The sequence below is a fragment of the Eptesicus fuscus genome, chromosome 2, assembly GCF_027574615.1.
Source record: "Eptesicus fuscus isolate TK198812 chromosome 2, DD_ASM_mEF_20220401, whole genome shotgun sequence".
Lineage (NCBI taxonomy): Eukaryota > Metazoa > Chordata > Mammalia > Chiroptera > Vespertilionidae > Eptesicus > Eptesicus fuscus.
Genome location: NC_072474.1, coordinates 24,829,681 through 24,844,505, shown reverse-complemented (window position 1 = coordinate 24,844,505; position 14,825 = coordinate 24,829,681). Strand labels below are relative to the sequence as shown.

Genomic DNA, 14,825 nt, shown 5'->3' with positions numbered 1-14,825 from the left:
CAACTCAGCCAGAAGCCAGGCTCACAGCTGCCTAGCGCAGTGGTGGTGGCGGCAGCGCTAAGGATGTCCAACTGCCAGCTTAGGCCCTGGGGAGCGGGCCTAAGCCATCAGTTGGACATCCCCAAGAGCTCCCAGACTATGAGAGGGCACAAACCGGGCTGAGGGACCTCCCCCAACAGTGTAAGAATTTCATGCACCAGGCCTCTAGTATGCAAATAATGTGATTAAGGTGATTTTGAACAGAAACTTTCAGGTTGGGGGTGGGGTGTGGAGGTGAAGAATGTGAGCTCCTTAAAATGACCAAAGTTGTATGAAGGTAACTGTGGCATGTATAAGAGCTATAAAAAGTCAGCAATTCCAGTTAATTCCCCAATAGTATAAAAGTGTATGCCCCTCTCCTGAGAAAAGCAAATGATAGGTATCTGGTCTCTAAAGAGATAAGGCTAAAATCAGATCACTGGTCCTCTCTGAAGAGAGAGTCAAGGGTGGAGCCCCAGAATTCATATGATCTTAGGGATTTGCAAATTAATTTTCTGAGGGACCTCGGGAGGTTGGCTCCAGGGCATGTCCAGCCTGTCTTGCCCAGTCCCACCGGCCACCTTCTAATTAATTTCCTTTCAATGTGCATGAATCTGTGCACTGGGTCACTAGTTATTAATAACGAACTATAATGTTCGCTAATGACTGATTACTATAATTGTGTTGCATTCATTTCCCTTACGCGCCTTACATGCAGGCGCACCATTTCTCTCCACTAATACTAGCGGCGAATATTTTAGTAGACGATTGCCACAACATTACTGACTTGTTTGGTGTGCACAACAGGAAATATTTTGCTTTCGGAGCACAAGAAAAATAGGTTTATTTGCATTACGCTTATTAATTTGTGCGGTTTCTCGGTGTCTGGTAAGATAATGTTAAAGAAAAAATATTAATTTTTTATTAAAATGTTCTATTATTTTAGGTTAACGATTACTCATTTATTTCAGCCCTTTGTATTCAACATGTCTCTATGGAAATAAACCTACGTTTCTATGAAAATTGAAGCTTTTGTTTTTTTGTGGCCCACATCAACTTAAACCTTGTTTATTTGGCCTGTGTTAGCCTTTGAGTTTGACATGCTTGGAGTAGAGTTATCTGTTTTCAATGGCAGAGACAAATACATTTTTTAAAGAAGATTGAAAAAATAGGCCATAGTTAATGACTTGTAAAATAGACACAAGAAGCTCAAACATCAGTGCTGTTCATAGTTATAAAGTGACTTTTAAATTACTACATAAGATGTCATATGAATAGTCAAAGTTAAGATTATCATAGCTTTCTGACATTCTAAAATGTCCTAAGTCTTAATATTGAAGTGTTCCACCTTAGTACACCATTAAGGAGAAGTGAACACAATGAACCATATTTTAGGACTTTTCATAAAATATAAATTTTAATTTCCTATATGTTAAAGGATAAACATCTTTCATTTTCACTCAGAAAATTATGGTCAATCATGTCATCTTTTCATTTTGATTAGCTATATATTTTTTCTGCTAACCTGCTCATTCCAACCAAATTAAAAAATGCTTTCCCAGCAGAAATTCTGTGCTTACAATTCAGGAGAAATCAAATCAACCAGTCTTTCTTAAAACATTTTTTTTAATTATTGAAGATTTCTGAACTATATACATATATTAAAAGGTATAAGAGCCGAAACCGGTTTGGCTCAGTGGATAGAGCGTCGGTCTGCGGACTGAAAGGTCCCAGGTTCGATTCCGGTCAAGGGCATGTACATTGGTTGCGGGCACATCCCCGGTAGGGGGTGTGCAGGAGGCAGCTGGTCGATGTTTCTCTCTCATCGATGTTTCTAGCTCTCTGTCCCTCTCCTTTCCTCTCTGTAAAAAATCAATAAAACATGAAAAAAAAAAAAAAAAAGGTATAAGAACATCTTCCAAGGAAATGAAATGAGACCAAGGCAACTGGACTAATTTCCCCTAGTGTAAGTAGTCACGCCTAAGGCTACTTTGTGAAATCCCCAAATTGGCAAAGACAGAGGACATATGTTCTCTTTCTGTGATTTCCATGTTCAACCTTCATGCTTCTACTTAAAACTACTCATTCTAATCCTGCTCTCTCTCAACGTAATTACTTTGATACAGAGTGCTCTTGTAGGAAAAAGCTCACCAGCACCCCCACCAAGGGCTCTGCATCACTGACTGCCGCCCCCCCCCGCCCCCCCCTCCCCAATTCCTCTTCTCCAACCGTTTTTCCACAGGCAGTGGCTCCACATGACAAATGAACAGATAGCTGTGGGCAGCACCATGCCAGTGGTTGTGATGTTCTCTGACCCATGCTCTGCCCCTGCCCAAGCCTGAGCCCGGAGAGTGTTTTCTGTGATGGTAATGCCAGGGATGAGGGTCCCTCGAAGGGCACATGCTGCAGGCAGCCAGCCAGCCAGGGTCCTTAGCTTACAAGGTAGAGCTCTGGCTGGGCTCCTAAATGAACCAAATCCTCGAGTGCGCCACTCCATCCGAATTGTCTACCTCTAGTCAAACCAATCTGTCTTGGGGGCAGCTCTCCTTTCACTTCTCATTCACTTATAACCCCCTGGTAAACTAGTTTGTGTAACTAAACCAGGGGTCCTCAAACTTTTTAAACAGGAGGCCAGTTCACTGTCCCTCAGACCGTTGGAGGGCCAGACTATAGTTAAAAACAAAACAAAACAAAACAAAAAACTATGAACAAATTCCTATGCACACTGCACATATCTTATTTTGAAGTAAAAAAACAAAACGGCAAAAACACCCGGCGGGCGGGATAAACGTCCTCGGCGGGCCGCATGTGGCCCGCGGGCCGTAGTTTGAGGACGCCTGAACTAAACCGTGGTAATGAACAATCTCTGGGGTCTATAGCAGCTCAGAAGTGCCTGATTCCATCAGCCATACATAGCAGCTCCAAAAGAAGAGTACTTTCAAATACCCAATAAAGCAGATATTGTGGTGAAGAACAGACAAACACCTGTTATTTTGAACTCGTCATTTGCTAAGTAATGTGCTTCCTGGCATTTTGCTACGTAACCCTGAAGAAAGAATGAATTGTGCATTTTAGTGGGGAGAGCTTGAAACCAGGACATTTTTTACTTGGAAAAGACAGCATCGGTTCATTTAAAAACATTCTTTTTCCTCCGTGGGAATTTAGTTACAAAATAACCGACTCTAAGCGCTAACCTTCTCTGCATTATGGTACCATTTAACCTTTGCAATGAAAAGTTGTGGGGAAAAACTACTTGCTTCCAGGCAGAGTGCAGCTGTTAAAGCACAAGCCATGGGGCGGGACACACACACGTGGTTCTGGGTCCTGACTTGGTCAGTTACTGGATTTGTGAGTTTGGGGAAGTTAATTAACTTCTTTTCAACTCTTTCCTCAGTTCTCTTATCCATGATATGGGGATAATAATGCGTATTTTAGAGAATTCTTGGGAGGAGACATGTAAGATTTTTAAAATGCTAACCAAAGGGCCCAGCACACGGTATTATCTTTTTAAATGAGAATATCAAGTGTTATTTTTAAAATGATTCTCAACAGTTTAAAGTGATAACATCAGTTTTAAATGATAATATCAACATTTTAAAAATAATTGCTTGGCCCAGTAATAATATTTTCATTCACTCTATAAAGGGCAACATGGTTTGTTTTTATTATAACTAATGTCTTTAAATAAATTTTAAGTTATATTTAGATAGTCAAATCAATATTATTTAGCCTGTAAGTAGTCTGTAAGTATAACTAGAAGGAGGAAAAATCAGAGACAAAGTACAGTAATGTCATTACTTATAGAGAGAGTATAAAATTCTACTAAATCTTCTGGAATGGAATTACTCTCTTATACCAGAGGTTCCTTCTTTGTTTTGGGAGTCACTGCCACTGAAGGCTGGCACCAGTGCCTCTGAGCACACAGCGACATACACATAAAACAAGGCCTTGGTAACATAAATGTTAGAGACAAATATAGCAATGTTTAAGTAAATGTTCAAAAAAAGAAACCTCTGAGGACAAAAAATGAATGTTCTATATTGAACCTCATGTTTGTTCTGTCTATGTTTAGTCATTTTTGGTTGCTACAAAATTTGAAACTGTGAAGAAAAAAAAGTAGTTTATTTTTCAATGTACGAAAAACTGTGGAATCCCCTAGAAAGTAGTGCAATCTCCCTCAGAGATGTCGTTGCTAGGGAACCCGGACACAAACAGAAGATTCCAAAAGCCTTTCCTTTGGCCCCAATCTCAAGGATGATTACAAATTGTGCAGAACGTGATTTGGGAAGGTCATGGCTGTTTGCGGGAGATTTTTTTTCTTTTTATAACTGTTTCAAAAAGTAGCAATGGAAATTGACCTCCAACTTTTTCAAAAGTAGTGTCATGGGAATTGAGATGCAAGACTCCTAAAGGCCCCCGCTGGTTACAGGACTCAGAGCCAACATTAAATGAAGGTCAACTGTGTGTATGTGTATCTCCTGCTGTTGTCAAGGAGGCAAATAACGTCAGGATTTAGCTTTTCCACTCATTCTGAAATGTCTGCATTTGCTTATTGCCATCTCTGACCTTGCTGGAAAAGTCCCGGGGCCAAGGCAAAAAGAGCTACAAGAGTTGTTTTGTAAATTATTATCTCAATTTTACAAATGTGAATTACTTTATAAACAGATTTTTTTAAAATTGGCATCATCCATTAAGAACTTTTTTGCGAAAAAAGATATAAGTGAGAATTTGCCAAAAATGAAAATCAGACACAGTACCATAATGCAGGAATCTTTGCTTTGGTTCTACACTAGGACTGTATTCATTTGCAGTCTCCATGCTTAAAATGTTCCTGAGAATATCACCAAGACAAAACCTCAAGGTATCCAATAGGCTGAAGTGGCTAGAATAAGCAGGAAGGACATAGCACCTATGAATGTGAAAGAAAGTCTAGTCGGCATTTGGGGAAGTTAAGTTTTAATTTAAACAGAAATGGGCTTAAATTTCTACTCAAACTGAACAGGATTTGTTTCTCTTCTATCACACCCCATATAATAAAAGAACCCCAGGAGTCTGTTGGTCTAAACCAAGAGATTGCTTACAGACTACTGAACAAAGGATGTTTTTTAAAAAAAAATCATAAGTAAGGTTACTTTAGAGGCAGATCAGGACAGGTGTTTTCCCACTTCTCTCTCTGTGACATTACCTATCAACCACCTAGCAGGAAGTGACACTATGAAAGCGATTCGTCACCAGCAGGGAGAAAGGACCAGACAGTGTGATTCACAACCCCCCTGGAATCTTTGCAAAGAACAATTCATAAATTCACTTTCACTGCAAACATCATACCTCCAGATTGTGAATGCTTGCACTGTGCAGAAGGAAGGCCAGGGCAGGTGAGACATAAAATCCAAGTTCTTGCATAGGTCTTATCAATTGGTCTCTGACTCCTGCCCTGCCTCAACTTCTATCACTCCCTTTAGCTCAGTATTTCTCAACCATTGTTGGTTCACTACTGCCCTTCTAAGGAGCTTTCTGAGATATTTTTTTTCTTCCCAAATTCACCCTCATAAAAATTTAATATCACAGATATACTATATATCTGTTATGTATTACAGATATCTGTACTCTATACATAAAGCGTATTATTTTTTTCATCCTTCCAAGAACCAATTTTCACCCCCTTGGGGTTGATGCTGAGAATACGTGCGCTAACTGAAACACTTGCCAGCTGCAAAGCTTTGGTGTCATCCTAAGCCTTAGAAATGTCTTCCTCTCCGTCCTTTGTCTGAGGGATGATCTTTATACAAAAGCTGCCTGGAGGGCCTCCTGAACTCCCTCAGGCTCTCCTGGATTTCCTGTGTCCTACAGCATCATGGATTAGGAACTTATTTCTACACTTGTTTATTTGTCTGTTTCCCTTACTACATGACTAACTCCTGAGGTCAAGGGTGCTAGCTCCTTCTTCTCTGCTGGACTAAATTGCACCCCCCACCCCACCCCCAAATTCATGTACCTCAGAATGTCATTGTGTTTGGACATAAGGATAGTTATAGAGGTGATTAAGTTTAAATAAGGCCCTTAGGGTAAGGTGACCAGACGTCCCGCTTTTGGTGGGACAGTCCCGATTTTTAACAATTTGTCCCGCGTCTCGTGGCATTTTTAAAAAGTCCCGATTTTTGGAAAGAATGCACGACAAGCTAGGGAACGGCGGGAGAACGGGAAGGGAATATACGGTTTTTGGCAGCCGTGTGGCTATTTAGCCAGGATATGAGTTTTATATTATTTTTGTTAATTTTATAATGTTAAACTTTAATAATAACAAATAATTGTTGAGAACTGATTATTGAGAACTGATTATCAAAGTTCGCATTGTTGATCAGTTGTTAGAATTCGACCACCACTGTTTGGACTTAATGAACAATGGCATTTTTTGGGATTGGCAACGACGAAAACATTTTGTAACTGTCTCTCAGAAGATACACATCGTACTGCGTGCTAGTAAGCTAGTTAAACAAGTGATGTCATTACAAATCAGCTATTCAGATAATTTAGGTAAGTAATTTATTTATTTATTTCATAAATACATACATTTTCTTGAATTTAGCAGACAGTACTCGTATTATTTATATTTTATAGTGGCGGCAAAAAGTCTAGCACCGGCCTTGAAAGTGACACTTACGACTTACATTACGGCAAATTCATGACCTTTTAAACAACAACAGCAATCTACTAAAAAAAAATTCACTCAAATGAGAAATATGCTAAAGAATAAAATAATACTATACAAATTTTTTATTATATTTGTAAATTGTACTTATGTTGAAATTTAAAAAAATATATTACAATACTATCTTTGCGTTCTATGAAAATTTTTGTTGCTCCATATAGACCAATTTTTAATCAAGAACCCTCCCCCTCCCCACCCCCTGTCAATGGTGTCCCGCTTTACCGATGTTAAAATCTGGTCACCTTACCTTAGGGTGAATCCTAATCTAATCTGATTGGTGCCCTAATATGAAGAGAAAATCTGGACACAGGAAGAGGCACAGGATACACACTCACAGAGCAGTCACGGAAGGATACAGCGAGAAGGCCATCTGTAAGCCAACTAGAGAGCTCTCAGGAGAAACCCGTTCCACCGTCGCCTTAATCTGGGACTTCTGGCCTCCAGAGGGGTGAGAAATACTAGTAAATTTCTGCTGTGTATCTACCCAACCTTATGTCTTTTGTTATGGCCTCCTGAGCTAACTAATACGCTCTCTATGTTATAAATACCACGCCCAGAACCTGGGAGTGAATAAATATGGGTTGGGTGGTTGGCTGAATGAATGACTGGATGAAAAACGTTCTAATAAATATCTGCTTACAGAGGGTACGTGTAATCACTATAACATTATTAACAATGGCGAAATGTCTGTCCTTTGCAGATCTCCTTATGGAGCCCAACTTATTCACCTTCACACCCTCCGGGTGACTACCCAGCATTCACATTAAAGGCAAATGGATAATGAAATTACAAAGCTTTTGTCCTCAAAGGGTCAAACTACCGGAACCCCCCTCCCTGTCTCCCCCTCCCCGCCCACCACGCCTCCCATCCCACACACATACTCTAAGTCCCAAAAGTAATAAACATTACAAGTTAGAAGGATTTCCCCTGAAAGACCAGCAATAAACAAAGACTGTTGCAAAGTCTAAGTGAGGGAAAGAGAACCGGAGGGAAGGTTTATGAGAAACATTGCTGACCTCATGGAGGTTCTTTGCCAGGGCTCTCTCTAGATATATTTTTGTAAAGCCCTTTGATACAGTGCTGCATGTCCCCAGGTAGTCAGGAAAGGGCTGGCTCAGGTTCAAACCAAGCCAGCCACGGAGGATCTTGACAAAGTTTTTAAAACGTTTTCCCCGGGCCAATTTTTTAAAACCCTCAAGGCTTGAGAAATCTCATTAATAGCTGAAAAGAAGATAAAACGAAACCAGCCCCCATTCGAGGGGCTGATGTCATCCATCTCCCCAAAGAAAAGGCTACACTTTCCTTTGTGAGAGTCCAGGGTGACATCACCTCCTGATCATATGCCACTTAGCCCTCCCCCAGCTATTCCCAGCTGAGGGGCTCTCTTCCTTTGCAAATGTCACTCTTTCTCTCACAAAGCGCCTTGACCTTGTTTGTATGTGGGATTCCATTGCCAAGTGAAAGCAGCAGGCCTCTGGGAGAAAGGAGCAGAGGAGAGAGGGTGTGCACAGCTGGCGGGGGGGGGGGGGGGGGGGGGGGGGGGGGGGGGGGGGGGGGGGAGGGGGGGCCTATTCACACAGCTCGCAGAAAGCTCTAGATTGCCTTCAGCCACCCGGGCGGAGGCCCCGGGCTGAATTCAGCCTCTGGACAATGCTGTCAACAGTTGAGCCAGGCAGGGCACTGGGCACTGTGGCCATTTCTTTCTTTGCAGGGCGGGACTCCCTTTGAGGGCTGGAATAAAAGCAAGGCAGTGTGCTTTCATCTCGGGTCTACAGCGCCACTTTAGAAATGAGCCCACAAATAAAGCCCGATTGTGGATCCATTTTCTCAAAGTGAATAGGTTTGCGCAGTCAACAAAGAAGCACATTTTGCAAACGGGGTTATTTATTAATTGGCACCACGAAGCCTGTGGGGGTTTTTCCTCAGTGGCGATGCTCAGAAATGACGTGTCAGGCTGGGTGTCCTGGGCCCCGGCATGGGAACCTAATTCTGAGAGTGAGACTTAGAAAGGTGGTGCAGAAACGATCGCTTTCATTACACACACAAACACACATTCAAGAACACTACTACATGAAACTAGACCACCAACTGACACCATACACAAAAATAAACTCAAAATGGATAAAGGACTTAAACATAAGATGGGAAACCATAAAAATACTAGAGGAATCCACAGGCAGCGAAATCTCAGACGTATGCCGAAGCAATTTCTTCACTGATACAGCTCCTAGGGCAATGGAAACTAAAGAGAAAATAAACAAATGGGACTACATCAAAATAAAAAGCTTTTGCACAGCAAAGGAAACCATCAACAAAACAACAAGAAAGCCCACTGCATGGGAGAACGTATTTGCCAATGTCATCACCGATAAGGGTTTAATCGCCAACATTTACAGGGAACTCATACAACTTAACAAAAGGAAAATAAACAATCCAATCAAAAAATGGGCAACGGACCTAAATAGACACTTTTCGAAGGAGGACAGAAGGAAGGCCAAGAGACATATGAAAACATGCTCAAAGTCACTAATTATCCGAGAGATGCAAATCAAAACGACAATTCGGTACCATCTCACACCTGTCAGAATGGCTATCAACAACAAATCAACAAACGACAAGTGTTGGTGAGGATGCGGAGAAAAAGGAACTCCTTTGCACTGCTGGTGGGAATGCAGACTGGTGCAGCCACTGTGGAGAACAGTATGGAGTTTCCTAAGAAAACTAAAAATAGAACTGCCATTTGACCCAGTGATCCCACTTCAAGGAATATATCCCAAGAAACTAGAAACACCAATCAGAAAGGATATATGCACCCCTATGTTCATAGCAGGACAATTCACCATAGCTAAGATTTGGAAACAGCCTAAGTGCCCATCAGCAGATGAATGGATTAAAAAACTGTGGTACATCTACACAATAGAATACTACGCTGCTATAAAAAAGAAGGGATTCTTACCATTTGCAACAGCATAGATGGACCTGGAGAACATTATGCTAAGTGAAATAAGTCAGTCAGAGAAAGATAAATACCACATGATCTCACTCATTTATAGAATATAATGAACAACATAAACTGATGAACAGGGACAGATCCAGAGACAGAGAAGCATCGATCAGACTGTCAAACCTCAGAGGGAAGGTAGGGGAGGGTGGGAGTAAGGAGGAGAGGTCAACCAAAGGACTTTTATGCATGAATATAAGCCTAACCAATGGACATGAACACCAGGGGGATGAGGGCATGAGTGGGGGGGGAAGAGTTTCGGGGGTTAAAGGAAGGATGAGGACACATATGTAATACCTTAATCAATAAAGAAATTTAAAAAAAGAGCACTACTACTGTCACCGTTCTTAAATTGAAATCTCATTTACTGATTATAAAAGTAACATAGACTTATTATAAAAAGTTCAGTCACTTCAAATCTGTAACAGTAATTTCATTCTCCAGTTTTAAAAAAGTGTTACTATTACACTTGAAAATCGAGACTAATTTTTACAGTTATTTTGCATTTGTTTGTTCTGTATTTTATTTCATATTCCGAGTCCCACAACATGCCATGTTACTTCAGTCCTTCAAGATCCCACTCAAAACTTGATTATTTGAAATCTGACAGATTTACATAAAAGAGACCCTGGGGCCCCTCTGCCTGCCATGTGTGACCCTAATGTTCTGGCCGCTGCTTAGCTCAGCACTGCTCCCCTTGACTCTGGACTCCAGCCACTCTGGACTTCGGGGTCCCTCACACTCACTCTTCACGCTCCATTCACGGGGTCTTCCTTCTACTTGGAATCTTTTCCTTCTCCTATTTGTTTATTTGATGTCTGCTTACTCTTAGATGTTAGTTCAAAGGGCCCATTTTCATGTAATTCTTCTCTGACCACCTGTCAATGTCAAATCCTCTTTTGTGGGCTTCCTGGCACTTAGCATTTATATATGTTTGTGTGCTTCTTGCTTGATAGCTACTTCTCCCAATCACTGTAAGCTCTAGGAGAGTGGGAGCAGGCCTGCTGTTTGCAGTCACACTCTGTCTCCAGCTCTTACACAGCACATGGCCCCCATACTTCCTTAACATCTCTGGAATGAAGACATGGATAACTGAGAAGTCAGATTTATGTCTTCAGTTTACCTCCAGTGGGTAGGAAGTGGGGGAATGTGTCCCATTGAAACCTCTTTCCTGACCCCGAGCTATTCTGTTGGCCCCTCTTCTCAGGCTACCATCTCAGGCCACAGACCTGGTCAGATGCAGAGTACGGGCTCGGGGTACTTGTGCCGTTGCATAACTATCATACACAATAATTTCATTAATTTTTCACTGATCTAGACCACTAACCATCCCCTTCCAGAAGGTTTTTCCCATGCATAATTTACATACAGTGGGTAACACAGAGTTAATTTTTTTTTTCAGTTCTGGTCCCAGCTGCCAAAAATTTTGTTGCATAACTCTAGTTCCAAGCTTAGCAAGTTTTCAGCAATTGGGAGAAAGTTTTGAAATAGTAAACAGGAAAAGACAATAGACAGAGGGTGTCTCTGACTCCTCCTATGAAGACAGATTTCAAACGGAGCTGATAGAAAAAAATTCCCCAACAGAAACGCTGTCAGCAGAGGAGACAGCCACCTCTAGCATGTTGGTGGGAAGAACCCAGTAGCACAGTAACTGGTACCGTTAATAACGACCATTAAATCATACTCCTCAGGTGGCCTTGGGCTAGCATAGATAGAACAGCCTGGACGGGAGGGGAAGCAGCCCACGGAGGAGAAAGATATGACCAGCAAAGTCACTGCTCCTGAAACCCTCCTTCCGGAATTACTTAGGGAGCTGTTGTTTTTTTAAGTCAGCAATAGTCAAGGTCCCACTGCAGAACAATTGAATCCTCCCTCTGGAAACTGGAACCCCCGCACGGAACTCTTTAGAAACTACCAGGCAAATCCAGGGTGTATCTAGGGCTAAGAACCACTCTGTTAACATTTCTTAATGTCCATCTTCTGTCACAGGTGAAAGCCTTCACCTCTTTGGATCTCTTAAGCAGTAAGGTTCTTTTTCTTACAGGGGTCCCCACTCTTATCCTATTAACATAGGAAAATTGAAGATATTATTCTGCTGCTATTACAGTGAGTCCAGGGAGCACCCCGAAGTTTCCTCTAGACTCCATGAATGCTGTCTTTCTATCATTTTATTTCTCCAGCCTTAGCATCTGCTCTTCCCTGCTCCTCCAAGTATGGTCTACAGAGTAGCCCCACAGACATTACCTGGAACCTTTTTATAAATGAGGGTTTATGGGCCTTACCTCAGCGCCACCCCCGCCCCAGCCCTGCATTAGAACCAGTGATTCATGTGTACTGTATATAAAAGCCTGAGAATCGCTGTCTGGAAAATAACACTTGTCCTTGAAGATCTGGGTCATTTCCCAAGATTTTCATTTCTTCTAGGTCTTTTCACACTGTCTCCAGTTTCCTTAGAATCACACCATTTCTAAGTCACAGAATACTAGAGAGAAACTGTATTATAGAGATGAATCAATCCAGTCCCTTCATTTAATAGATCCACAAGCTGGCATTCCAAGGTTAAATTTACCTACTTGGTGAAGAGGATGGTCAAGAACTTCTACAAGCTTAATCATTATAGTTCATTTACTTTGGGAATTCATAATCTGTATTCCAAGCTATAAGTGGCTCTGTGGATAACCACTGAATAATTTTAAACACTGAAAATCCCATTCTTATTTTTTAACAGAAATATACTCAGTCTCCAGTTCATAGTCTCAGAATGTCTAACACTCTTAAATATATAACAGGGCTATTCAGTTATACATAGCATGAGATTCATATAATAAATGCACTATGGTGTTAACAACCCTCAGGGGTCAACCATGACACCCATTCAGGCCCTCGCCGTGGCTCACCCTTGGTTTTGACAGTGAGGCCACAGCTTGGATGTCTGTGTGTGGTTCCTGGTCTAGCACTGCAACTCCTTTTCTCTTTCAAATTGATTGAAACAGGCCAGTGAGTCCTGAACGGTGGTTGAGAACCGCTACTATAATTTTCACAAGGACTGTAATTTTCAAGTCTGGATCACTCTAGGAGAGCGGTTCTCAAACATTAATCACCAGGGAGACCGACCAGTTAAGAGAGACTATTGGGCCTCCTGTTTGTGATGTTGCAAGTCTGGGATGGGCCCTGAGAATTTGCATTTCTAACAAGTTCCAGGTGACTCTGCTGCTGCTTTTGGGAGTAGGTTTGGAGAATCACTCCCTTTAGACTGGGCCACATGAGGTCAGTCTAGAAGTGTCAGAACTACTGTTAAAAATGAATTTCCAGGTGGTGGACACACTGTGCAATATACAGATCTTGTAACATAGAAACTCACACCTGAAACCTATATGTTCATGTTGACCAATGTCACCAAAATCAATTTAATAAATAAATATTTTTAAAATGAGTTTTCATCTTCAGAAAAATGAAAAGTTTTTTTTTTTTAATTAATGATTTTTTTTAGAGAGAAAGGGGGAGGGAAACATCGATTTGCTGTTCCAATTATTTACGCATTCTTTGAGTGATTCTTGTATGTGGCCCTGACTGGATCGAACCCACAACCTTGGCATATTGTGACAATGCTCTAACCATCTGAGTGACCCTACCTGCTTCCTGAACCACCAGTTCGTTGATGGGCTCTAACGTGGCCCTACCTATGTGGCAGGTACAACACACATTCCTGGCTTGGGGCATCACTAGTTCTCCTCCTGCTTCCCTGGCAGTGCAATCCTTGCTCCTCCCTTTCTCTCTCTGATTGACTCTCTTTTCCTTCTAACCCATCATTCCTTCTCTCTTTACGTCAGAGTAAGCCTTAAATCTCATTTTATTCCACTCTCCCTAAGAGGCCCCCATCCTACCTTGCAATTTCCTTGCCAAACCCACGTACAGGTTTTCACTCTTAGAAACTTCATTCTGTTCTTTCTTCCTCTTAAGCAATGTATCACTGCACCTACCTAAGCAGTTATCCAAATCCTGTCCACTTTGACATCACTTCCTCTCTTAGCCCTAACAGGCTTTAACTCTCCAAGAGCCAACAATGACCGAGTAAAATTTTCTAAGGCCCAACACAAGATTGCTACTCAGTTTAATTAGTGTTGATGGTATAGTTTTCAAATAGACTTGAAATGGGGCCAATTCTTGTCAAATAGCAACTGTGAACTATGACTGAGATCGGCCTTGGGCTTACCGTGAATGAACCACTGCATCTGGAATCCTTTCTCATTGTTACCAACCCCATCGGTGTGGAACAGCACTTGAAGAACGGAGCCTGCGGTACTCCCTGGAGGTGGCATATCTGCTCCACAATAGCGTCCTATCCTCCGTGAGCCGTCATAGAGCTGAAATCAAAGGAAAAACTCCCGATGTAAAAAAGCTTCACATTGTTTGCCAGCTGGAAAAAGTAAAGTCTACTCATATAGCAAAATCTGTTCCTTGGTTCAAAAGTTAAGGTTAAATCTGCTTAGGTGGGTTAAGTACCAGATGCTTAACATAAGAATGCAAAATAGAAAACTAGAGAGAGAGAGTCATGGGGATGATTTCTAAACCAAATAATTTGGAAATCTAAATATTGGTTGGTGTTATGTCAGTTTAGCAAATTCCCTCCAAAATATAATTCATACACAGAATAAGGGAAAAGTAGGCTGAATGATATGTGTTCACATATTGACACATAAGAGAAGCTCAATAAATGTAATTGTAAGATGTAAATTTTCAAATAAGTACTAACTATAAAAAATCAGACATTTTTGAAAGCTATGAAAATGGAAAATAAAAAATTAATCACATTGAAGATAATCACTGTTGATATTTTGTTAATACCAGAAGTTTAGCTTGCCAATATTTTTTTCATTTGTATGTGTGTATATACATATGTGTGTAAGTGTATATGTATGTATAATTTGGGCTACCATGTCATTGTGTTCCCTGTTTTATACTAAGCATGTCATTATATAATCCATGTAAATGTTTTTAATAGTAGCATATTATTTACATTACAATTCTGTTGTTGTTCAGTTAGTATATTTCCAATATTTTTGCCAAAATAAATATTTGCCTAATATTTAAAGTTCT

At 41.0% G+C, this 14,825-nt stretch overlaps 1 protein-coding gene across 1 annotated transcript in view; it reads right to left on the bottom strand.

Moving 5' to 3' along the window:
• CUBN (cubilin) overlaps window positions 1-14,825 on the bottom strand; it is a 311,048-nt gene that overhangs the window by 179,026 nt on the left and 117,197 nt on the right. The window contains exon 28 of the mRNA XM_008148828.3: window positions 13,942-14,092. Coding sequence (XP_008147050.2) covers window positions 13,942-14,092 — 151 coding nt within the window. The remainder of the gene's footprint in view (window positions 1-13,941; window positions 14,093-14,825) is intronic.